Source organism: Vulpes vulpes, chromosome 8 (genome assembly GCF_048418805.1).
Source record: "Vulpes vulpes isolate BD-2025 chromosome 8, VulVul3, whole genome shotgun sequence".
Taxonomy (NCBI): domain Eukaryota; kingdom Metazoa; phylum Chordata; class Mammalia; order Carnivora; family Canidae; genus Vulpes; species Vulpes vulpes.
Window position 1 is genome coordinate 2,615,184 of NC_132787.1, and position 25,226 is coordinate 2,640,409.

The 25,226-nt window shown below is 46.7% G+C and overlaps 1 protein-coding gene and 1 pseudogene across 1 annotated transcript; both read left to right on the top strand.

Annotated features, from left to right (window-relative positions):
* The first annotated feature begins 1,888 nt into the window (after positions 1-1,888).
* On the top strand, positions 1,889-7,572 carry LOC112920999 (keratin, type II cytoskeletal 6B-like). Its single transcript, XM_026000036.2, has 9 exons — positions 1,889-2,691; positions 3,584-3,798; positions 4,143-4,203; positions 4,358-4,453; positions 4,577-4,741; positions 5,235-5,360; positions 6,195-6,415; positions 6,632-6,666; positions 6,780-7,572. Exons 1-9 carry the CDS (start codon positions 2,152-2,154, stop codon positions 7,031-7,033), a joined length of 1,713 nt encoding a protein of 570 aa, XP_025855821.2. The 5' UTR covers positions 1,889-2,151; the 3' UTR covers positions 7,034-7,572.
* A 7,531-nt stretch (positions 7,573-15,103) lies between these two features.
* On the top strand, positions 15,104-16,844 carry LOC112921258 (keratin, type II cytoskeletal 6B-like; annotated as a pseudogene).
* The last annotated feature ends 8,382 nt before the right edge of the window (positions 16,845-25,226 follow it).

The following is a 25,226-nucleotide window of genomic DNA, read 5'->3' on the forward strand; positions in this document are numbered from 1 at the left end:
AAAAAAAAAAAAAAAAAAGATGAGCACTGGTCAGAAAGGAACTATTCCAGGACCCACAAAAGATACCTTATGTTAAAAACCACAGAGAATGAGAAAAACAAGAGACATGTGAAAAACACTCAACGGAAAAAAGTTCCAATAAAATATTACCCAAAACTTAACGAAATAGACACCAAAATAAAATAAGAGCATGAAGAGGCAATTGGATGGGATAATAAAAAAGAAAATGTGAGCTTGTAGAGCTCAGAAAAGGAGCAAAGAAACAAGACAGCCATCATAGAAATATAGGCCAAGCTGGAAACAGGCAAGGAGGCCCAGGCCTTGCTGAAGGCGCAGTAATGGACTCGGAAGGGGAGGCAGACAGAGGGAAGAGGACCAAGCAGGCAGGAAGCAGCCAGCACGGAGAATGAAGAGAAAACACCAAAAAATTCAACGCAGGTGTAACTGAAAAGAGAATATATAGGTGGGTTTTATATATACATAAATATGCATAAAATAATGCTTTTTAACAATATGAGCTCCCTCTGTACATATACAGTCCCACCCAGTATCTCTCTCCATCTCTCTCTCAGTCTCTCTCATAAACATACACAACACACACATCACGTATGTGCCAGGAAAAAACACAGAACCACGTCCAAGTGAGATTACTACAAAGACACACAGGAAAGGGAAATATTGCTTGCACCCATATATGGGAATTGATCGGCTGGGCAACAGCCTGGAGCATGTATTTTGTTCCTCGAACATCTATTCCTTCCTCAACTTTTAAACATACAAACGACTGTAAGTAATAACATTCAATATATCAGTAGGGAGTCTACTCCATCGGCATCTGGAATGTTCATAGAGCATATTAAGTTTGTAGCTTTAACTATCACTTTATGGGATATACAGGAGGTACAAAGAGATGTTAAACGAGACACAATGAATATGCGATTAGAAAAATCCAAGAACGTAATCTGTCTGGGAAAAAATAACCTGATTTCTTTAACAGATAAATTACAGGAAAATTAGGAAGGAGGATCTAATGACTCAAAAAATTTGAAAGATGTGTGACCTAAAAGACATATCATCCACATACAATATGTGTGGAACTTATTTGGATCTTGACTTGGACAGCCAAGATATACTGCATGAATAATACTAACATGAATATTTGAAGATTGAATCGATATTTGTCGATATTAATGAATATATAAATTTGGGGGAATAATAAAAATGATATTTTAGTTATTTTTTTAAAGAGTTTCTCATATAGGGATGCCCGGGTGGCTCAGTGGTTCAGTGTCTGCCTTTGGCTCAGGTCATGATCCTGGGATCAAGTTCTGCATTGGGCTGTCTGCAGGGAGCCTGCTTCTCCCTCCGCATTGTCTCAGCCTATCTCTGTGTCTCTCATGAATAAATAAATAAATTTTTTTTTTAAAAAAGAGTCTTTCATTTACTCATACATGTAGAATTATGTGCCACAGAGACAATTAGATCTCTGGTATTTGTGTTCAAATAATTTACAATTGCTAAGGAAATACTGTGGGAATACGGAGCAGTAACTGGCCATGAGACAATGACTTTCATAAAACTGGGAGATAAGAACATGGGGACCAATTACATTGTGACTTTACTCCTTTACGTGGGTGAAGTTTTAGATAAAAGGGAAAAAGTCATATTTAACTTTTTAATTATGAAAAAGATGAAATTTTTAATGACAGCATATGCAATATATTATTTCAATCCCCTGTCTCTGCTGGGTCCAACACAGGTGGAGACGAGAGCCTTAGTACCTTCTGATGTACAAGCATAACATGCCGATCCTTTGTTCGAGACAGTGACTAACTCCAAGCTCAGTGAATTGAGAATAGTCTCATTGTACTAAGATCAAGTCAAAGCTGAGAGGCAGGAGTAATTTTTCCCTGACTAAAGGAAGCCAAAAATGCAATCTTCATATTTCATAACTTTTTTAATAATCCAGATGTTACATCAGTGTCTGTAAGCCCAGCCCTTCCCAATCTGCAAGCTCACCTTCCAGGACGGGCCCAGCCCATTTTCACCCTATATAAACCGCTGCCGGGAGGCTCATCTCACAGATCTGCTCCTCTCAGCTCTACCCTCCAGCCTCTCGCGCCTTCTTCAGCCTCCTCCTCCTCACGAAGCATGTCTAGCAGATCCACCATGAGGAGCCAAAGCATCGGCCACCAGGGCTTCAGCGCCAGCTCGGCCAGGGTCCCCGGGGTCTGCCGCTCGGGCTTCAGCAGCGTCTCCGTGTCCCGCTCCAGGGGCAGTGGTGGCCTTGGCGGAGCGTGTGGCGGAGCTGGCTTTGGCAGCAGGAGCCTCTATGGCCTGGGCGGCTCCAAGAGGATCTCCATCGGAGGCGGCAGCTGTGCCATCAGCGGCGGATATGGTGGCAGAGTTGGAGGTGGCTTTGCCTATGGAGGTGGAGCTGCCAGCGGATTTGGCTTTGGGGGTGCAGCTGGTGGTGGCTTCGGGCTCGGTGGTGGAGCTGGCTTTGCCGGTGGCTACGGGGGCTCTGGCTTCCCCGTGTGCCCCCCCGGAGGCATCCAGGAGGTCACCGTCAACCAGAATCTCCTCACTCCTCTGAACCTGCAAATCGACCCCACCATCCAGAGGGTGAGGACGGAGGAGCGCGAGCAGATCAAGACCCTCAACAACAAGTTCGCCTCCTTCATCGACAAGGTGAGCCAGGAGCACCTGCCTCCACTGGCCTTTCAGGGCCCCCAGACTAGACAACCAATGAATGTCCAACCCGGGGGACACTCAGGAGGGAGGGAGACCAGCTCTCCCCCGGGGTGCCGCTTGGGCTCCATGTTCACAGCAGGCAGAGGTGATGGACATCATCTAAATGCCCTGGGTCCCTTAAATGTCCCTCAGCCCACCAGGGAAGGATACTCTACTTGGGGGAAGTGGGAAGCAAATTAAGGCAGTGAGAGAACGGAATGGGTTAGGTTGACCTTCTGAAGATTCCAAGAGATTAAAAGATACTGCAGGTGGAAATCTGCTCTAGGGCTCCGGGCATGAGGAAAAAGAGTGATAGAAAAAAGAAAAGAAAAGGATTCTGCTTGGATTAGAAGAAAAAGACTCAGAAATATTTCTATATCCATAGAAATACTAACTGTGCAGAACCAGAGCATGACCATCAGGGCATTCGTTGTAGAGGAGAACCGGGTACCAAAGCAGAAGGAGTCGGAAGCCAATCATTACTGAATTGGATTTAATTGTCACATTCTGCATATTTAACATTCCTTTAACTGAGGTCTGATTTTTAATACACTTTGTGTGATGGAACAGGGAAACGTGTGATGGTGCTTTTCAATAAAGAGAGAAGACTGTGGAATGTCACTGATAGGCTGCAGAGCGTCGTAGTGAGACGACCCCAGGGGTCCACTGGAGGAATCTCACACTAGGATTGCTGGAGTGGGAAGGAAATAGGTTTGAGGGTGCAGCATTGTCAGCCTCATCCTCCATACATGCTCTGAGGCAGCCCAGGACCTGGGTGACATCCAGGGGACAGCTCATGTCTCTTTCTCCCTTGTTTTCTCTGGCAAATGACCACCTTGTCTTCCTCCAGGTGCGCTTCCTGGAGCAACAGAACAAGGTCCTGGACACCAAGTGGACTCTGCTCCAGGAGCAGGGCACCAAGACCGTGAGGCAGAACCTGGAGCCCCTGTTTGAGCAGTACATCAACAACCTCAGGAGACAGCTGGACAGCATCCTGGGGGAGAGGGGCCGCCTGGACTCGGAGCTGAGGAGCATGCAGGACACAGTGGAGGACTTCAAGAACAAGTGAGTTCAAGGGCATGGAGGGCTCCGTTCTTGAAATGCGCACGTGAAGACCGCCAGCTGCTCTGGCCGGAGGTGGATATGGTCCCATAGGGAAACAGGTCCATGGCAACGAGAATCACAATTAGGGCCTCAAAACAACCCCAAAGCAACAAAAGGGCCATAGAGATAGACGGGGAGAGAAAAGACACAAAAACTTTAGGGAACACAGGAAATCATTTCTGGGGCTCAGTGGCGGGAAGGCTCAAGTTGGATATATCTGCTTCATGGAAGCTGGGATGCCAGGCTGCTTCTGCGGGACCGTCCTGGCCACTGGCCCAGCGTCCCCCACCCCGTTCTCACTCTAGATACGAAGATGAGATCAACAAGCGCACGGCAGCAGAGAACGAATTTGTCACCCTGAAGAAGGTGAGCAGGTGGACACCAGGGGGCCGTGTTCCGCGGAGAGGGAGAGGACTCTGGGTCCCTGCACACATCCAAGAGGGCGCCCACGGGGAGGCTAAGGGGGTTCAGACTGGGAAGGGGGGCTCAGCTGACTCCACATTGTTGCCTTGTGCCCCAGGACGTGGACGCTGCCTACATGAATAAGGTTGAACTGCAAGCCAAGGTAGATGCTCTCACAGATGAGATCAACTTCACCAGAGCCTTGTATGACGCAGTAAGCATCTCAGTCCTCTTGCATTTGCTGTGATGGGACAGTGCGGGGGGTGGAAGAGCTTGGGGTTGGATACCGCTGTGAAGGCCACAGCAAGAGATGATCTGACTGTCCTGTGCTCTGCAGGAACTGTCTCAGATGCAGACCCACGTCTCCGACACTTCCGTGGTCCTGTCCATGGACAACAACCGCAACCTGGACCTGGACAGCATCATCGCTGAAGTCAAAGCCCAATATGAGGAGATCGCCCAGAGGAGCCGGGCTGAGGCTGAGTCCTGGTACCAGAGCAAGGTGAGTCTTGAGTTGGCAGCTGCCCAGGAGTGCCCGTGTCCCCGCCCTCAACACCAGCAAGGCTACATCCTTTGCTGGGAAGTCTGCTGCGGGGAAGCCGATGTTCTCTCGTAGGATGGCTCCCCTGCTCTCATACAGTCGGCATTTGCAGACTTTATGTCCAAGTTCAGTAAGTCAAAGAACCCAGGTGCAGGACGACAGCTGCATAGCCAAGGACCTAGTGATCTTTGCTTTTGTCTCCACCCTGATGCTGGCTCTCAGAAACATGACACAGAACCAGTTGGTCCCAACTGGACAGGCTATCAGCGGCCTCATCAAAAGAGGGTCTGTGATCAATGTCCAGTACCCAATGACCTTGCCACATCAACCTTCCCTAAAGCCCCCTGGGGAGAAGCCACTAGGTCCAAGGGTGTGAAATTCCTGACTCAGAGGTCAAATCACCGTGGGCATGTGAAAGCCCATATACACCACCTGCTCTCTCTTTGGACTCCAGTACGAGGAACTGCAGGTCTCAGCGGGCAGACACGGGGACGACCTGCGCAACACCAAGCAGGAGATTGCCGAGATCAACCGCATGATCCAGAGGCTGAGATCTGAGATCGACCATGTCAAGAAGCAGGTACGGTGGGGGCCTTTGGAGAAGAAAAGCATCCTTTCCTTGCTACACCACCAGCTGGTCAGCAGCCGCCATTTGGGAAATGCTGGGAATTGAGGGAACAGCAGAGAGAGGAGGACACGCAGCTCCCAGCCTTAGTGAGGTCCCACAGGTTAGGACACACAGATGCCAACACCAGACAATGATACTGTCAGGTGACAGGAACAATCCCAGTTAGTCAGACTGTAAAAAGGTAGCCTGGACCTTTAAAAGACATTGCTGAAGGAGAAGGATTGGTTTAGGAATACCAGAAACCAGTCAGGAAAGAAAAGGGGAGGCGGGCAGAGGGGTACTTCTTGTTCCAAATCTGCCCAAGATTCACTTGAAAAAGAAAGTTGAGCAACGACCTATGATGATGATCAGTGTTGCCCAAGCGCGTTAGAATCCCTTAGGAGTGAGGATGCCCAGATCTCAGCAGCTAGATGTGAAATGCACGTCCTTAAGGGAGGACGCTCCTAATTTTGTATAAGTTAGTGTGGCATCCACATGAGCTCAGCACAAAAGCTCCTGGTCTGGCTATGAAGACAGCACTCGAAACAAGCGAGTAGGTCCATTTCTTCTAAATCTGCTGGTGTTTCATCCAGTGTAGTCCAGGGTCATTAAAAAAGGGCACAGGTTTTTCTCATGTGCACCCAGACTAGATAATTTGTGCAGAACAGAACAAGACGGGGCAAAAAAGGCAGATGTCCTTTTCCGTGACACCCGGGCTCTGGAACTCTACCTCGCTAGAAAGCAGCAGCCTGGTTGATCTCTGGAGGACTGAATTGCCAGTCCATTCTGCCTATGTCCCTCCTCTAGTGCGCCAACCTGCAGTCCGCCATCGCTGATGCTGAGCAGCGTGGAGAGATGGCCCTCAAGGACGCCAAGAACAAGCTGGCTGGGCTGGAGGACGCCCTGCAGAAGGCCAAGCAGGACATGGCCCGGCTGCTGAAGGAGTACCAGGAGCTCATGAACACCAAGCTGGCCCTGGACGTGGAGATCGCCACGTACAGGAAGCTGCTGGAGGGCGAGGAGTGCAGGTGGGTACCTCACACAGGCCCCTCCAACATCTGGATCCACGTGCAGGAAGGCTGGCAGGAGCCCGAGCTGAAGGCCCTCTAGTTATGGCCACAGTGGCTGCTCTCAGGACCATTTGGAAGGCGGCTTCCCCGTGGGCTAGCCTCACACTGACGCTTCCCACTCTGCCCACTGGTGGCTCTGAGGTCTCATGCTCCCTGTGTTTTCCCCCTTCCTAGGCTGAGTGGAGAAGGCGTTGGACAAGTCAACATCTGTAAGTACCTTTGCTTGCCTCCCTCCCTTGCCCTTGTGCTCTTCTGGCTGGACTCAGGCTGGCAGGAAGAGCTCACCGTGTCTCGTGTGTCCCTGTCTGTCTCCCGTCCACAGCTGTGGTGCAGTCCACCGTCTCCGGCGGCTATGGCGGCGCTGGTGGCTTTGGCGGTGCCAGCGGTATGGGCAGTGGCTCAGGCCTGGGTGGAGGCAGCGGCTACTCCTATGGCAGCGGCCACGGCCTTGGAGGTGGCTTCAGTTCCAGCAGTGGCCGAGGCGTGGGGGGTGGCTTCAGCTCCTCTGGAGGCAGCAGTTCCACCATCAGATACACCACCACCTCATCCTCCAGCAGGAAGAGCTACAAGCACTAAGTCCTGCCATCGGCTCTGGTCCCACGTTGTCCAAGTCTACAGCTGCATTGCCCTCTCTGAGGCTACTTCTCCTCCCCTGTCTCTGATTTCTCTTATTTTCTGAGTTTGAGCTCAAGTCTCTGCGTGCCTTGGTGTCTCCTCACTGCCTATCCCTGCCCCACCTGAGCATACATTGCTCACCATAGGAGATCAACCTCTGAGTTACACCATTATATAACACAAGTGGGGCTGTACTTTGTTACCAAAATAGTACTCTCTTGCCTCCATTATTTGGTATATGAGGCTGAGCATTATAAGGAATTACCTCTCCACATTTTCATTCCTGAAACATTACCTGGGTCCTACTCTAGAACAGGGCAATATCCCACTTGCCTCCAGGTAACCAGGAATTCCCCAATTTCCCAGTGTTGGGTTCCTCCTTCCTTGCAGTGGTCCTGAAAGCACAAGTGACTTGTTCTCCAACGTAGAATCTGTATCTCTGTGAAGTTCCCTCTTCCCTTTGCTTTCTTCTAATTGCTAAATAAAGCATTTTTATTACATAATGCATTGTTTTATGTCTTTGATTTGTCACCAGTTCTTCTTGAGGTTTTTTTCAATGGACAATGCCTATTCACATATTAAAGATACTCCCAGTCCCCATAAACCTCAGTCTCTTCCTTGAAAGAGATACAAAAGCCTACAGTTTGGTGTCCTGACACGAGATTTCCTTCGTGGATAAGATTTTGTTTAAATTTTTGGCAAGTCAAATGGGAAGAACCTGGTCCTCCATCATTGTATACTCTGCTTTTTATTGCCTGTACCAGGCAGAAATGGCTTGGCCTCACTTCCCTCGCCTCTAAGACCACTTCACTACACCTCCCAGCATTGAAACCCTAAATTATCAGTTGGGGAAATATATTTCTGGCCTATAAGATCAAAAGGACATTTAAAAAAGGTATAAATATTTGATTTTTTCTTGGAATTAGCTTCATGATCAAGAAATTTGCCTGACAACGTATATCAAGAGAAATTAAAGTGTTTGTACTTCTGAAGTCCAATTATCCTCTAGAAATGTGTACTGAGGAAACAGCACAAATGTGAGTAGCTGTATGTATGTGGATGTGAATCCAGACAATCTTCACAACATGGAAAAATTGAACATACTAGAGGTTCTCAAATTAAGAATCCAAAGACTCAGGTACAAAAATCATATGCTGATTTCTTGAAGTGTAAGGCAAAACAAGAATGGAAATTCCCACCTTGCCACACCCTAAGGCTCTCATGGAAACGGATGAAGCTGGGTCCCTGGTACTTGGAAGAGATGTTTCCACATTACCCCTCTGGTGTGGCATGGCCAGGTTTGACCTCTATGAATGGGAAATGAAAATTCAGGGTATGGCTCCTCTCATCATTCAACTTGTCCTGCTCTTAATCACATCAGTTCCTTTTTCTTCATGAGTGATCATTTATCTTCCTAGCTCCCAGGCTCTCACATCACAAGAGAAAATTTCTTCAATCCAATATTATATAGAGGGTGCTTCTGGATCCTGTTGTATCAGTATTCTCCTGTGTTCACTTCTAACACATGCGCAGCCTCTCCCATTGGCACCTCCTCTTCCTCTGCCAGGACTTCCCAACAACAGATAAAGTGATGACGCGTTCCAAAATCTAAGCCCATTTAACTTTCATATTATTATGCATTCATGAGGAATAATGGAAAGGAAACAACTGACCTGGAAAATTATACAGAAAACAGCATCTAACAGAAGAAGTTGCAAAAACAGTATAGATACATAGATTTATTTAATTAAAGTCTTATGGTGCAGGTGATGATAGCAGAATGACAGGCTGGAAACCTCCAAGTTCTCCTTATGCCCCCAGAAACATCAAAAACAACCAGAAACTGTCTGAGTAAACTCTGTAGGAGCTCTGGAAAACAGTCAAAAGTTTACAACAACTAAACAAATGCCCAATCAAGAATAGGCAACTTTATAATTATAGTAAAGCTTTTAAAAATATTTTTCTTAGCAACTGTTCTACTCTCTACCTATTGCAATTTAGGTCTTGAGTAGGCAGCAGCCTGTTCCTGAACTCTTCCCCAACCTCTCTCCTTCCTTCAACCCTCCACCTTCTCCCCACACTCTCTGCCTCTAATTCCCCCACCACATACACCTTGAACCAGAGAAAGCAGTTGTAAACCCTATTTGCAAATAACTGTGCAAGTCTCTTCAACATGTCTGAAGGATTTCTGAAGAACAAAGGCAAGGTTTTCATCTTTGTTTCACATAAGTCCAAATTAGATAAGAAAAGTAAGAGACACATCAGGGAAGAACTGCCAGGAAGACTACAAACCCACAGAGCCCTGGGGAGCCGTAACACCTGTTTGAAAATGAAATGAATATGAAAAACAAAAAACAGATAATAATCACTTACCAGCACAAAGTTACTATAAAATATTACCAAAATTAATCAAGTAAACCCCCTATTAAATTTGAGAATAAAAACCATATAATGAGACAATAACAGCTAAAACATTACTTATAGGTCAGATATGAGACAGAGAGAAAAATAAAGCCACAATGCAAATGAAGGCCAATTTAGTATCAGTATAAAAGGCAATAGGTATGTTAAATGCACACAATAAAGGACATACAGGAGAATATTGAGAAAAGAGAGTAGAACTGAAGAGTCAAAGAATATCAAAGGAGAGTCAAGAGGAAATACAGATAAAGTGGGTCCAACACAAGCATAACTGGAATACCTAAAGGAAGTGTGTACACACACACCCACACACACACACACACACACACACACAAACTCATACACACCAACAGTCCCCCCAAAGCACAGAAATATCTTCAATTACATGGCTGGGGACTAGCCTTGAACATTTATTTTGATAGACAAACATATGTTACTTAGTCATTTCTAAATATGTAAATATTGTAGTAACAATATTCATTCTTTTTTAAAATGTTTACTCTTTGTTTTTAAGATTTATTTATTTATTTATTTATTTATAGAACATGCAAGTGGGGAGAGAGGCAGAGGGAGACAGAGAGATTCTCAAACAGATTCCATGCTGAGTGAGGAGCCTCATGCAGGGCTCATCTAATGACACTGAGATCATGACCTGAACCAAAACTAAGAGTCAGTCACTTAACTGACTGAATCATATAGGCACCCCAGTGACAATATTCATTCTCATACACTTTAAACTGCATCCACTTCTGGAAAAGTTTAAATATGTAAAATAAACTTATTACCTTTCTAGATTTAAGTACCCATTGACAGGAATACTGTCAGGAGAGAGAGGAGAGAGTAACATATTCAATGACACCAGTGGATGGAATCACAAAACCCAAAGAATAAAAAACTCTAGGGACAATTAACCCAGTTTACTTGAGAAATAAGTTGAAAAAAAAAAAGAGAAGATTAAATGATTTAAAGGACATATTTGGAGGATACATCACTCAAACAAATATGTATGGACCTTGTTTAGACCCTGAATTGAAAAATTATAAAAAATCAATAAGAATACAAGGAATTTGAATATTAGACACTTCATGATGTTAAAGAATTAACAAACTTAAGACATAAAAATAGCATTTTGGTCAATTTTTAAATCTGCCATTTAGACAGAAAAACTGAAATTTTTACTGGTAAAATCATATGATCCTTCAGAATTTCCTTTCAAATATATTTAAAGTGGATGAAGAAAGAAGGTGAAGTTATGAATAAAATAAAGCTGATCTTGAGATAACAATAGTAAAATCTGAGTGAAGGTATCCAAGGGTTTATTAAGTTCTTCTTATACTTTTCTACCTATCCAATATTTTACAAAACAGAAAAAAACAATTCAAACAACATATTTGCAATTATTGGAAAATGGTCATCTTTTATTAGGACATTAGCAATAGATTGCTTTTGGATTTCTAGCTCTCAGTCATCACAAAAGATCAGGTTAGAGAGAATATTAGGATATTCTGATATACATTTAAAATATTCTGAACCTTTGTTTGAGACAAAGCCTAACTCCTAGCTTCAGTGAATTCAGAATAGTCTTATTGTGTTGATATCAATCAAAGATCAGAGATAGGAGAATTTTCCCCTGATTAACGGAAGCCAAAAATGCTATCTGCATATTTCATAACTTTTCTAATAATAAGGATGAGGTTTCACTGTTTTTATTTATTTATTTATTTATTTATTTATTTATTTATTTATTTATTTAAGTATAATTATTTATAAAAGATTTTTATTTATTTCTTCATGAGACACACACACACACAGAGGCAGAGACACAGGCAGAGGGAGAAGCAGGCTCCAGGATCAGGCCCTGGGCTGAAGGCGGCGCTAAACCACTGAGCCCCCTGGGCTGCCAGGTTTCACTGTTTTTGAAAGCCAACCCTTCCCAAACTGCAAGGTCAACTTTCAGGATGAGCCTAGCCCAGTCTTCCCTAAACAGTGGCTGCTAGAAGGTATCTCATGTTCCTTCACCTCTTGTCAGTTCTACCCTCCAACCTCTCACCCTTTCTTCAGCCTTCTCCTCTTCAGGAACCATGTCTAGCAAATCCACCATAAGGAGCCACCATGGGATTTCAGAGCCCCCAGACTATACAACCAACGAATGTCTTACCAGGGGGACACTCAGGAGGGAGGGAGACCAGCTCTCCCCTGGGATGCCACTGTGGCTCCATGTTCACAACAAGCAGAAGGTAATAGAAATCATTTAAAACCACTGGGTCACTTCTTTGGTGAAATTTCTGTTCATGTCTTTCACCCATTTCAAGATTGGATTTTTTGTTTCTTTGCTGTTGAGTCTAATAAGTTCTTTCTAGATCTTGGATACTAGCCCTTTATCTGATATTTCATTTGCAAACACCTTCTCCCATTCTGTAGGTTGTCTTTTAGTTTTGTTGACTGTTTCTTTTCCTGTGCAGAAGCTTTTTATCTTGATGAAGTCCCAATAGTTCATTCTTGCTATTGTTTCCCTTGCCTTCATAGACGTATCTTGCAAGAAGTTGCTGTGGCCAAGTTCCAAAAGGGTGCTGCCTGTGTTCTCCTCTAGGATTTTGATGGATTCTTGTCTCACATTTAGATCCTTCATCCATTTTGAGTTTATCTTTGTGTATGGTGTTTCACCAAAGAAGACATAGACATGGCCAACAAGTACATGAGAAAATGCTCCATATCACTGGCTATCAGGGAAATACAAATCAAAACCACAATGAGATACCACCTCACACCAGTGAGAATGGTGAAGATTAACAAGACAGGAAACCACAAATGTTGGAGAGGATGTGGAGAAGGGAGAACCCTTTTGCACTGTTGGTGGGAATGAGAACTGGTGCAACCACTCTGGAAAACCATGTAGAGGTTCCTCAAAGAGCTAAAAATAGAGCTACCCTACGACCCAGCAATTGCACTGCTGATGATTTACCCCAAAGGTACAGATGCAATGAAAGACTGAGACACCTGCACCCCAATGTTCACAGCAGCAATGTTCACAATAGCCAAAATGTGGAAGGAGCCTCTATGCCCATCGAAAGATGAATGGATAAAGAAGCTGTGGTCTATGTATACAATGGAATATTACTCAGCCATCAGAAATGACAAATACCCACCATTTGCTTCAACATGAATGGAACTGGAGGGTATTATGCTGAGTGAAGTATGTCAGTCAGTGAAGGACAAACATTATATGGTTTCACTCATATGAGGAATATAAGAAATAATGAAAGGGATTATAAGGGCAAGGAGAGAAAATGAGTGGGAAATATCAGAGAGGGAGACAGAACACGAGAGACTCCTAACTCTGGGAAATGAACAAGGGGAGGTGCAAAGGGAGGTGGGTGGGGGATTGGGGTGACTGGGTGAGGGGCACTGAGGGGGGCACTTGACAGGATGAGCACTGGGTGATATGCTATATGTTGGCAAATTGAACTCCAATAAAAAATATACAAAAATAAATAAAAACCCACTGGGTCTCTTAAATGTCCCTCATCTCTACCAGGGAAGAATAGTCTAGTTTTGATAAGCATGAAGCAAAATAAAACAGAATGGGTTAGCATTTACCACTGAAGGGTCTGTGGTTGGATACAAAGAAAAGATCAGTCATAACCTGCTTTGAGGCTCTGGGTAGGAAGAAAAAGTGAAAAACAAAGAGAAGAAAAGAAAGATAAAATTATTTTCTGCCCATTTGAGAGAAATATTTGAGATGCACAAGTATGGATAATCCCTTACAAAATGAATTTATTCTAGAAACAGAGCATGACCATCCATAAAGAAAGTTTTCAAAGAGATACTTGCTCTAAATGGAAATTTAGATTAGGGTATGCCTGGTGGCTCACTGGTTGAGCATCTGCCTTTGGCTCAGTGCGTGATCCCAGAGTCCCGGGATCAAGTCCCACATCGGGCTCCCTGCACAGAGCCTGCTTCTCTCTCTATGTGTCTCTCATGAATAAATAAATAAAATCTTTTTAGATTAGAATTAAATCATTAGATCACATTCAACATTCCTTTTACTAACATCTCCTAGAAAATAAAAGCTTTGCACAATATATCAGATAAAACCTATTTTAAATTACATTTGTGATTCTGCTTGTCAAGAGAAGGAGAGGAAGTGATGAAAAATCACTGATGGACACAGTAGCTTATAGGGAAGGAAAATCTCAAAGGTTTGTTGGTGAATTTCACTTGTGAGATCTGTGGGTTGAGAAGGAAAATGATTTGGGGGAGCATGCCTCCCAGACTGAGCCTCTCTGTGTTGTCTTAGTAGCCCAGCACCATGGAGACCACCCTGGCCTATTTAGAAATATAACAATATAAATATCTTACTTTCTATGTCTGAGAAATAACCATTCTGTCTTCTTCTGGGTGTGGTTCCTGGAGCAATAGAACAAGTATCTACACACCAAGTGGACCCCCCTTCTAGGGCAGCCCCGGTGGCGCAGCGGTTTGGCGCTGCCTGCAGCCTGGGGTGTGATCCTGGAGACCTGGGGTCAAGTCCCACATCGGGCTCCCTGCATGGAGCCTGCTTCTCCCTCTGCCTGTGTCTCTGCCTCTCTCTGTGTCTATGAATAAATAAATAAAATCTTAAAAAAAAAGAAAAGTATCTACACACCAAGTGGACCCCCCCTTCCAGATCAGAGCACCAACATCATAAAGCCAAACCTGGAGCCTTTGTGTGAGCAGCACCCCAACAACTTCAGGAGTCAACCGGAATGTCTCCCCGCCTTTAGTGATTGCCTGGACTCAGGGCTTAAATACATGCAGTCCTGGTGAAGGACTTCAAGAAAAAAAAATGAGTTAAAGAGGAGAAAGGAGCTTGTTTCTGAAGCCCACACTTCAAGCCTATGAGTGGCCAGGTCCAGTCATGGGCATGATTCCTTAGGGAAAATATCCAGTTGAATTGAAAATGGTAAAGTATTGCCCAAGGAAAATAGAATGAATAAAATAGGCAATGGACTTCATCACCAAGTACATGCTAGAGGAGAAAATGAGAGAGCAGTCACTTTCTAGGCTCCATGAACTAATAGTTCAATACAAGAATCATCCATTTAATGTGAAAGTTGGGTTAAGACAGGCTCTTTCAAAATTCTTTACTCACTGATTCAAGCATCTCTCTTCAAAATCTTCTTAGATGCAAAGGAGAAGATGAGCTCATCAAGATTAGGTGTCTCAATCCCTTTGTTGAAGCCTGGAAGAGTAAAAAGCAAGAGACAAAGTATAAAAAATATATATATTCTAACGACATTGTACTTCCAAGCTTTGCCTTTAACCTCTTCCTGATTGTGAATCCCATAGATATGAAGAACATCATATTTTAATTTACTGCAAAACTAGGTGCTCAATAACCCTCCAGAGCTACTCAGTTGTACAACAGCAAATAATCTTGTACCATCTACTTTTCTTAGAGATATAACATCATTTGGTTGGTACAAATTTATTATGATTGGGAATTGAAAGTCATTGTTCATATATGAAAGCCCATACCTGCCTTTCTTTCCTTCTGAACTCCTGCAGGTGAAGGAGGGCAGACCACTTTGCTGCACAGCACGAAGAAGGAGACTACTGAATTCAAGTCACATGATCCTGAGAGAGAAAGAGAGATCTGACATTAATGACACCCAAAAGCAGGTAGGTTGGAGCAGAGGGTGGGAGAGAGGAAGCGAAGAACAGCATTATCCCCTTGCTAGACCATCAGCCAGTCATCAACCATCATTTGGACACATCCCTGGGCTCTGGAAAATATAAGGGAGGAAAAAAAGATGCTGTCCTTACTAGGTTCCACTGGATCTCTCAGGGGGAGTGGCTCCAATCCCAAGAACATGAAACAAGCACATAGAAATGTCTCTCCTGGTCACAAGAGTAGAATTTGGTCTAGAAGTATGGAGATAATATTGGTCTTAGAGGAATGATTGTATTGGGAGCTGCAAAAGAACAAATGGGAAGGAAAGGCAGGCCATAAGAGCTGAGGAAAGGTTTTTGCAAATGTGCTCATGATTCAGAAAAAAGGGGGCGGGAAGAGTGAAAGGAGAGAACAGGGTTTCCCAAACATGTAAGTGACTCTGAGGTGGGAGTAGGGCAGGTTTCAATAGTCTCATGGAAAATTCACTTCCTCATTGCACCATGTTTGTAATGTTGTGCAAATTTAGTTGTAGTCATGCAGGACACAATTGTCTGTGGTCCAGATTTTACTTTGGAGACAACACTCAAATTAATCCAATTGTCCAATTCTTCTAACGTGTAGACTGTAGGGTGCTCCATTACTGACCACCCATGTCCTATGCAGGCGGTTAATACAAAAGGCATAAGACTTTGATAACCAGCTCAGAGACTTGAAAAGACTAGTAGCTAGTCAAACAGCTAGACAGGAAGATTCAGGATTCCCTCTCCACCAATTCTATGCTCTAGGACTCTTCCTCACTAGAAAGCAGCAGCGTGCTTAATCTCTGGAGGACTGAATCGCCAGTCCTTTCTGCCTACATCCCTCCTCTAGTGCGCCAACCTGTAGTCATCCCTCACTGATGCTGAGCAGCGTGGAGAGATGGCCCTCAAGGATGCCAAGAACAAGCTGGCTGAGCTGGAGGAAGGTCAAGCAGGACATGGCCCAGCTGCTGAAGGAGTACCAGGAGCTCATGAACGTCAAGCTGGCCCTGGACGTGGAGATCGCCACGTACAGGAAGCTGCTGGAGGGCGAGGAGTGCAGGTGGGTACCTCACACAGGCCCCTCCAACATCTGGATCCATGTGCAGAAAGGCTGGCAGGAGCCCGAGCTGAAGGCCCTCTAGCTATGGCCACAGTGGCTGCTCTCAGGACCATTTGGAAGGCGGCTTCCCCGTGGGCTAGCCTCACACTGACGCTTCCCACTCTGCCCACTGGTGGCTCTGAGGTCTCATGCTCCCTGTGTTTTCCCCCTTCCTAGGCTGAGTGGAGAAGGCGTTGGACAAGTCAACATCTGTAAGTACCTTTGCTTGCCTCCCTCCCTTGCCCTTGTGCTCTTCTGGCTGGACTCAGGCTGGCAGGAAGAGCTCACCGTGTCTCGTGTGTCCCTGTCTGTCTCCCGTCCACAGCTGTGGTGCAGTCCACCGTCTCCGGCGGCTATGGCGGCGCTGGTGGCTTTGGCGGTGCCAGCAGTATGGGCAGTGGCTCAGGCCTGGGTGGAGGCAGCGGCTACTCCTATGGCAGCGGCCACGGCCTTGGAGGTGGCTTCAGTTCCAGCAGTGGCCGAGGCGTGGGGGGTGGCTTCAGCTCCTCTGGAGGCAGCAGTTCCACCATCAGATACGCCACCACCTCATCCTCCAGCAGGAAGAGCTACAAGCACTAAGTCCAAGCACTAAGCCTAAGTCCACTAAGTCCTGGTCCCACATTGTCCAAGTCTACAGCTGCATTGCCCTCTCCGAAGCTACTTCTCCCCTGCCTCCAACGTCCCTTGGCCTCTGAGTTACAGCTGAAGTGGCCTCATTCTCATTTCCACTATCTACACCTGCTTTACCTGAGCTCCCATCTTTCACCATCAGAAGATTCAAAATCACTGACATTCAGAGAAGTACATGTCCTCTTGGCGTGTCCATCGTATGATCAGCTCTATCGGGTTCCCATGATTCTGGGGTGAAAATGACCTATGCCTCTCTGAAAACTGAAACTTATTGTGGATCATGCTACAGAATGAGTGTTTCTGCTCTCTACTTTCTTTCATTGTGTTAAATAAAGCAGATTTCTAACAAAGATTGTGTTAGATTATGCAGCTGGTCATGTATTGGTTCCGATCCTTGTCTTTGCAGAACCATTTCTCAGCCCCACTGACAACTTACCCTGCTTCATACCCATCTCCTGTCAGTCAACATTATGTGATACTTAGTGACCCTGTGGGTGGTATGACTACCAACGACTCTTCAGTCCTCCACTGCTCAGGGCTCTTTCTCAAAATGGAGTCTTCTAAAAACCTTTAGGGAAGAAAGGAAGGTCTGGTTCCTGGAAATTGGATCAGCATAATATGATAACTGAGGGGTTTAGGTTTTCCAAATCGGTCTCTCAGTGGCTTGGTCCTCAGACTGCTCTCTCCCAACCCCAGCCCCAGCCACTGCCAAGAAAACACTGCAGTAATCCAACAGAACTGAGGCCAATTTCTAGAAAGGCAAATTATCAACTCTCTGATAACCAAGGTTTGCCCCAAAGTTGCTTTTGAGCAACTTCTGAGATGTATCAGTTGAACTAATTGCTGCAGAAAAGGGATATATCCCCAGTCCTGGGTTGAATACATTGGAAGCCCAGGAGCAGAGCAGTAAGTTGAGTTGAAATAGATTTCCTTTGCACCCAAAGACATTGAGGTCTCGCTGAAGAACTTGACACATGCTGGTTACAATCCATAGAACTGCACCCCTAAAAACAGGGAATTCGACTATCTTTAAATTATGTCATGATATCCTTGAAACAAAGTGAGGCAGTCAAAAAAGTTAATAGAATGAGCCAATAAAAACCTCCAAGCAGTGTTGGTTTGAGACTTTGTTTTGAAGTGCGGTTGGCAAAAGATGGTCCCTGTTGACAGATGCCATTAGATTAGCAAAGGGGCGGTTCTCCCCTGGGAACATTCTCCTTTTGTGATCGGACACCCGAGAGCCATTTTTAGTGTAAACTTTATGCAAGTTTTGGCAAGCACAAACAGATTTGGAGGTTCCTTCAAATCTTCTCCAATATCAGTGTCATAATGTTGACTTTGACACAGAAATGGACTTTCTATCTTATAGGTTGTGTTACACAAGTTTATTCTAGAATCCGGCTAACCAGACACTCCATACCACGAGTTACCAGTATGTAAAGGAATTAAGCAGAGGGAAAAAATTCACACACACACAAAAAAAATAACAACCACTTCTGTTTAATTTGAAGCCACAGCAGAGACCCGCCCCCCTGGGTCATGAATCAAGCTGCCTTGTAACCTTATTCAGTGGTTGTCCACAGGTGGGCAGTGGTCTGACTGCTGAACAGACGGCTAAGCAGAAGCTTTGGAGCTGGGGGAGGCTATTATGCAGCTCCAGAGTTTAAGGCCAAGGCATGCAAGAAAAACTCAGGAACTGCCACTCTGCACAAAATCCCGAAAGCTGGCAGCGACTTCCCCATGAGCCAGGCTCAGGCTCTGGTTCTCCTTCCCCACGTGAGAAACTCCATGACAGCAGGTTACCTACAGGCCGTACACCCTTGAGTCAAGGCCACATGAGTCCCCAGCCCTGTGGAGGCCAATTACATGCCAGGAGGCTTGATACGTGGGGGAGGATTACTATTCCAGTCACCTATGATTTGGGTCAAAAGAGAGGACATACAGTTAAATTTGAATATCACATAAGCGGCATAAAAAATTTAGTCCGATCACCCAAATATTTCACAGAACACACTTACACTGAAAATTTAAGTGTCATTTACCTGAAATTCAAAGTGAACTGCGTATCTTGTACTTTCATTGGGTAAATCTAGCGATCTTACCTACTACGTAGATAAATCTACTGTCTTATTGACCTGCAGACACGGACGCTGGGGGTCAGGCCACCGCCCTGGATTTCTATTATAAAGAGGCAAACAGTAGGCAAGGACCAAACTTCAGACTCCTCCCTCCAAACTGTCCCCTCCCTGATACCTTAGTCTTTGGCCTCAGGCTGCTGCTACCCACCTGCCCCTACAATCAGCTCAGACAGCCTCGGACACCCCCTGGGCTTCCTGGAAGTTCTTGTGGTTGTCATTGGTAGCTCCAAGCATCCATACCTTCCACGCGTTTCTAAAATTTCTCAAAATTGATCCTGAGGGAGGGAGACAAACCAGGTCCAACTGATTGACCATCTTAGCAGGAACTGGAGCCATGAATTGTTTTTAAGGGACATTGTGTTTGCTTCTTATGTATGTGATTTATTAAAAGACATTAACATGGAAATAAGGGTGAAAACAAATCAGTCAAAATAATCATAGTGATTGATTCTAAAGGGTGGGAATTTGGATCATCGCTATTTTCCTTTTTGTACCTTTCTGCTGCGTCAAGATAAGCATCCTCATCTCCCCAGACACACAGGCTTTTTAAATAAAGTAAAAAAAAATAAGTTTTACTTTATTTAAAAGTAAAAAGTATCCCTTTCATTACACGCTGAATTCATACATCTTCTCTTCTGCTCCCTTGATCTCTTCATGCGATCACACCACTGTAATTACTATTGATTTCTGGGACGGCAATTCCTCCTCTTGGTTCGTTTTCAATCTTTTCCGGTTGTTCTTGCGCATTTTGCTTCATTGGTACTGTCGCTGTCAGGCATCCCTAGGTGTCTCAGAGTTTTCGTGGTGAATGAGAACCCCGTCTCTTCATCATATTTTCTAATTACAGGAAGGCAGTGCCTGAGAGTTTTTTATCTCTGGACCCACTCATGTCACGACATTTTATCCCAGTTGTAATGATGAGGTTATAAATGACTAAGAGGCAGAAACCAGCATCCAAGGACCCACCTCCCTCCTGTCGGAATCTGGGTCTCCCCCAGTGTTAGGGAGGTCCGCGTGGTCTCGCCCCACCCCGGACTCTGGCTCCATCAGTTCCCCCTCTGGCCACGGGCAGAGGTGCAGCAGAGGAGGCCCTGACCTGGCCTTCCCCCACCACCCCGGTCCCCTTCTTTGCTTTGCTCGCCCTCTGGTGGAGGCGCCACTACCCTGGGCTGCTGCCCGCAGACACCCGAGTGCGCCCCTCACCTCGTTGGGGCGTCTGCCCACGTCCGCCAGATGATGACATCAGCTGGTGACATACACTCACACGCAGCGGGCAAACACCACGCAGTGCTGCCCCTGGGCTTGAGAATCGCAGCCCACACTGGAAGGAAGAGGAATGACTGCTTTTGCCCAAGCTGGCAAGCTTACTGCTCTTTCCTCCCCCGGCCCTGGACACTGTCCAAGCTTTATTTTGTCCTGCCTTTCCCTAAAACCCCCGCTAGTCCCTGAAGCCTCATCTCCCCTACTCGGACTCCTCGCTCATTCCTCAGTGATGAGGGAGTGATGAGTGGAATGTGACTACCTTTAGCTGTGTTACCCCCGCCTCACAAAGTGCCTGCCCAGCCTTATACAGGTCCTATGTGACTCAGCAGCCCAGCAAAGCTACCCAGCAAAGCCGCTTAAGATTCCCTGTGGCATAGCTGGGCTGTAGACACTGCAAATAACTTTAAGAAAGGTAGGTACAGGGGATCCCTGGGTGGTGCAGCGGTTTAGCGCCTGCCTTTGGCCCAGGGTGCGATCCTGGAGACCCGGGATCGAGTCCCACATCGGGCTCCCGGTGCATGGAGCCTGCTTCTCCCTCTGCCTGTGTCTCTGCCTCTCTTTCTCTCTCTCTGTGTGTGACTATCATAAATAAAAATTAAAAAAAAAAAAAAAGAAAGGTAGGTACACTTTGGAGAGGCTAAGTGGATGTCAGTTCCTTCGAGGGGAAATTTTTAAAGATGTAGGAAAATCGTAGCTTAAAATTAGATACCATGATGCCTTAACAACCTTATCAGGGTGCAGAATCATAGGTGCTTATCTCATCGAGACATTAAATGCTCCACAAAACAAAACAAACAAAACAGAACTCCATTTATTGCAGAATCACGCCCTCTAAATCATTCCAGAAAGAATCTACAGAAGCCTCAGCACTTCTCTGGAGAGAGGACTTCCCCGTTGACCAGTAAAGCCCAGAGGCCCTTGGATTCCGACTTGAATTCTTCTCGCTGGGGTTGAAGTGTATCAGTTGGTGGCTCCGACAACAACCAAGAGCCTGACTGGTCGACCCTAACGCCCTTCCCCGCTCCCCATACCTCCTATTTCCCAATTCCCTCGTCATATTCATTAGTCTCTGGGTTCACTCCAAGTTGGTCAACTCTTGCTTGATAAACCAGTTCTCAGGGGGGGAGGGAGAAGGAAAAGCCCTTAGACACATTCCTTTAAAAGGAGTTAGTGCCTCTCATTGGCCAGATCGGACCATATCCAGAATGCCCACCAGAGGAAATCTCACAGAGGCCACTAAGAGACACCTGTCTGCGGGGTCACACCTCCTTTCAGCCCTTTTCCAGGAAGGGAGCTGAGAGCAGTGTCCTGGCTGCTCAGATGTAACCCGCATCACACACGTGGTGCTGGCCCCTTCAAAACTGCTTAATCACAATTGATTCCAGAAGCATGCTCGGCTCTGCACCCTACAAGATCCCCTGCAAAGCTGCATATCCATCCATTGTCCTCCGAGTGCACACCAAGAAAGCCAGCTAATTCAAAGAGTCCTCTGCTGAGTGGCTTCTTCTTTTTTTTTTTTTTTTAATATTATTTATTTATTTATTTATGATGGTCATCACAGAGAGAGAGACAGAGGCAGAGACACAGGCAGAGGGAGAAGCAGGCTCCATGCACCGCGAGTCCGACATGGGATTCGATCCCAGGTCTCCGGGTTCGCGCCCTGGGCCAAAGGCAGGCACCAAACCGCTGCGCCACCCAGGGATCCCTGAGTGGCTTCTTCTAAGAGACAAATTCTTTTGTAATAATGAGCCCTTAATGGGCCTTAATTTTTTACCCTCTGTCTCTGTGCCTTTGAATGTTTACCCCTCCTAAAGCAGAGCACAGAGAGGTATCTACTCTCTAGTTTACCTTGAGCCAATCACTCCCGGCTTAATGGCTCTCGGTTTCCAGACATCATCATCATCATCATTGTCACTGTCCTCATCATCCGTGTGTGCTCACGTGGTGCCCACCGGTCGGCCAGCTGTCAGGTGGCCCAGCATGACACTCATCATGAGGCAGGCACTCCTAGGTCACAGAGCTGGGTGCTCCATGGGTCCGGCCCTCCAGGGGTTGGTGGAAAACACAGCCCCACATGCAGAAGCTCCTGCCCATGGAAACTCCCAGGTAAATGATGCGTCAGAGATGTCTCAGGAGCACAGCTTTACAGACAAGGTGGGTGTGCGCTCAGCAGATAGATGCAATCCCATCTTGAGTATCCATGACGGATTCACTCTGTGATTTATCCATGAGGAATGTTAAACCAAACCAGGGCCCCCAGCCTCTCCTTTTATGCCAGGCTGCGTCCTCATGTGTGTGCTGGAAACATGGTCTTCGGAGCCCATGGGGAGAGTAAGGCTCACCTGAAGCCCTTAAGGTCCATCATGTGATCGATCATGACACACATTATCTGAACTGCATATTTTAAATTCTGTTATTTGGCCTCTTGTATGTCTCTCATTGTGCCATATGCGTCCATCTTCTCTTCCCCACAGCCCAGCAGGTCCGTGGGGGTGAGAGTCACGTGCAACCATGACTGCGTGTCTAGCACACCGGGGACCAGTGTGCCATGGGCACAGACACTGTGCAAGAGGATAGGAAACAACAACCCTACTTCCAGCTTTACTCTCCGCTTCTTGTGGGACTCCGGGCCTCACTCTTATCATCCAGAAATAGGGAACCTCTTTAAGGTATACTTCGTGGACTTTTCTGGAGCTGAAATGAATGACAAGGGCCAGGGGGGTCTAGACCCCAGGTCGTGGCCTGGCCTGCAAGGAGGGGGTGTCCCTGCCTGGAGTCCCAGAGTTCCCTGTACACATGCTGGGCCTATTCGTATTCATATGATGACATCCTACCACCGTGGTTCCTTTCCTTGAGGCAGTGTGGATGACGGCGCCTCCTCCACTGTCATAGCCCAGGACCCAGCACGTTGTAGGTCTCAATGAATATTCCGTTGAAAAAATAAATGAACAAATGAACAGACGCATGTTGGATGAAGGCTTCAGCCAGCAGTGCCTCTCGGGTATAACTGGGGGGTGAGAGATGATGACACTGGAAGGCAAGAAGGAGGGAAGGGCTTCCATGATGTCCAAGTTTATGAGACAGTGACATGGTGCCAAGCCCTGCATGGCTTCCGGCTGTTACTTCCCAGCTTGTGACACACACCCCAGACCTCGACAGCACCCTGGAGCCCCGGAAGGAGCCAGTGGATGGTGTCAACAGCCTCCCGCAGTGCACCAGTATCACCCAGCCCACCCAGCCTATGCCCACAGGCTGGGGCACGCCATTCCAGCTGGCCAGGGCTTCTAGGTATTGAGCTCTCTGTTCACAGGCACCCAGGAAGAGCCACAGGGGCATCCCGTTCATCCCCCACTTTCCTCTCCCAGCAGTGTCCCTGTTTGGCCGCTGCTCCTCAGCAGCACCTGGAGACTCTTGGTGAAGCACCTTGATCTGGCAAACAAATGAAGCCATTAAAGGGGTTAGCGGTGGCTGGCCAAGACACACCTCTGAAGCCTTTCTTGTCTAAATCCCTGCAGGTGCCTTCTTTGGGGTCCCACAGGGCGCCCCTTGAGACTCTGGCATCGTACCACCCCTTCCCTCCAGGAGGGGCCCCAACTGTGCTTCCTGGGCAGCAGGGGCTTTTCTCACTGGCTGTGAAGGGGGGCAGGATCCAGGCAAATGGCAGCAGAAGGAGTCAGGATCCCAGCTCAGCTACCAAACAGGTGCATCACCTTCAGACAGTTCTTGTAACGGGTCTCCTCATCGCTGAGGCTCCTTCAGGCTCCAAAGACCTGATTCTACCCCTTCATGTCACTTCTCTCCCCGGACACACTCAGCACCACCACGTCACATCTAGACTGTTTTGTGACTGTTCTTAAGACACACGTGTCTGGGACATCTGGGTGGCTGAGGGCTTGAGCATCTGTCTTCGGCTCAGGGCGTGACCCCGGGGTCCTGGGATCGAGTCCCACATCAGGCCTCTACAGGGAGCCTACTTCTCCCTCTGCCTGGGTCTCTGCCTCTCTCTGTGTCTCCCATGAATAAATAAATAAAATCTTTTTTTAAAAAAAGACATGCGTGTCCATGTGTTCATGCTTTGCCATGTGCACGTCTGTTGGGTGCGTCTGAAGAACTTGATTGTGGAAGGAAGGGATTGTTCCACCTTTGCTTAAACCCAAGCTGGAATGAAAAGAGCACCCCCATTTTGTTGCTAGAATTGTCTGAAAGGGACGTGAGGGCTGCCTACCCATCAAATCTGGACCCCAGGGAAATGCCTGGTTGTGTCGGCAGCAGAAGGGAGCAGACCAAGCGAGGTCTGGCCATGAGCCCTTAGGTATCCCAAGTCTTGAATCTTGGTGGCTTCTTGAGATTGACTGGCACATAAAGTGCCCTTTGGAGAGCAGATATTACCACTAAAAGCAGGAGCAAAGGGGGCTGTGGGGTGGAGGGTCTGACCCCCGCAGAGGCAGGGTGGGTGGCGACTCTCAGAGGTACCAAACCTGAAAGAAGCCGGCTGCCCTGGCATGCACCGATAGCCCAGGTAGGAAAGGGTTTCTGGTCGCGATGTCTCAGGCACCACAACAGAGTTATCTTCTGTGAGCTCAGGCCCTGGAAGCTGTAAACCCGCAGAACCACATGTGGCTGCCCCTCCAGACAGCCTCGGCTCCCCTTTCTCTTTCAGCGTCTACTCCAGGAAGAAGGAGTTATGTGTGCTTTGTTCACTGCTGGATCCCCCATGCCTGCAACAGGGAACATCCGGCACACAGTAGGTGCTGATCAATAGTTCTTTTTTTTTTTTTTTTTATGTTAGTCACAGAGAGAGAGAGAGAGAGAGAGGCAGAGACACAGGCAGAGGGAGGAGCAGGCTCCATGCACCGGGAGCCCGATGTGGGATTCGATCCTGGGTCTCCAGGATCGCGCCCTGGGCCAAAGGCAGGTGCTAAACCACTGT

Coding starts and splice junctions, on each gene's coding strand:
- LOC112920999 (XM_026000036.2), top strand. CDS start 2,152: ATGTCTAGCAGATCCACCATGAGGAGCCAAAGCATCGGCCACCAGGGC. Junction 2,692..3,583: donor TCGCCTCCTTCATCGACAAG/GTGAGCCAGGAG, acceptor GTCTTCCTCCAG/GTGCGCTTCCTGGAGCAACA. Junction 4,454..4,576: donor CCAGAGCCTTGTATGACGCA/GTAAGCATCTCA, acceptor TGTGCTCTGCAG/GAACTGTCTCAGATGCAGAC.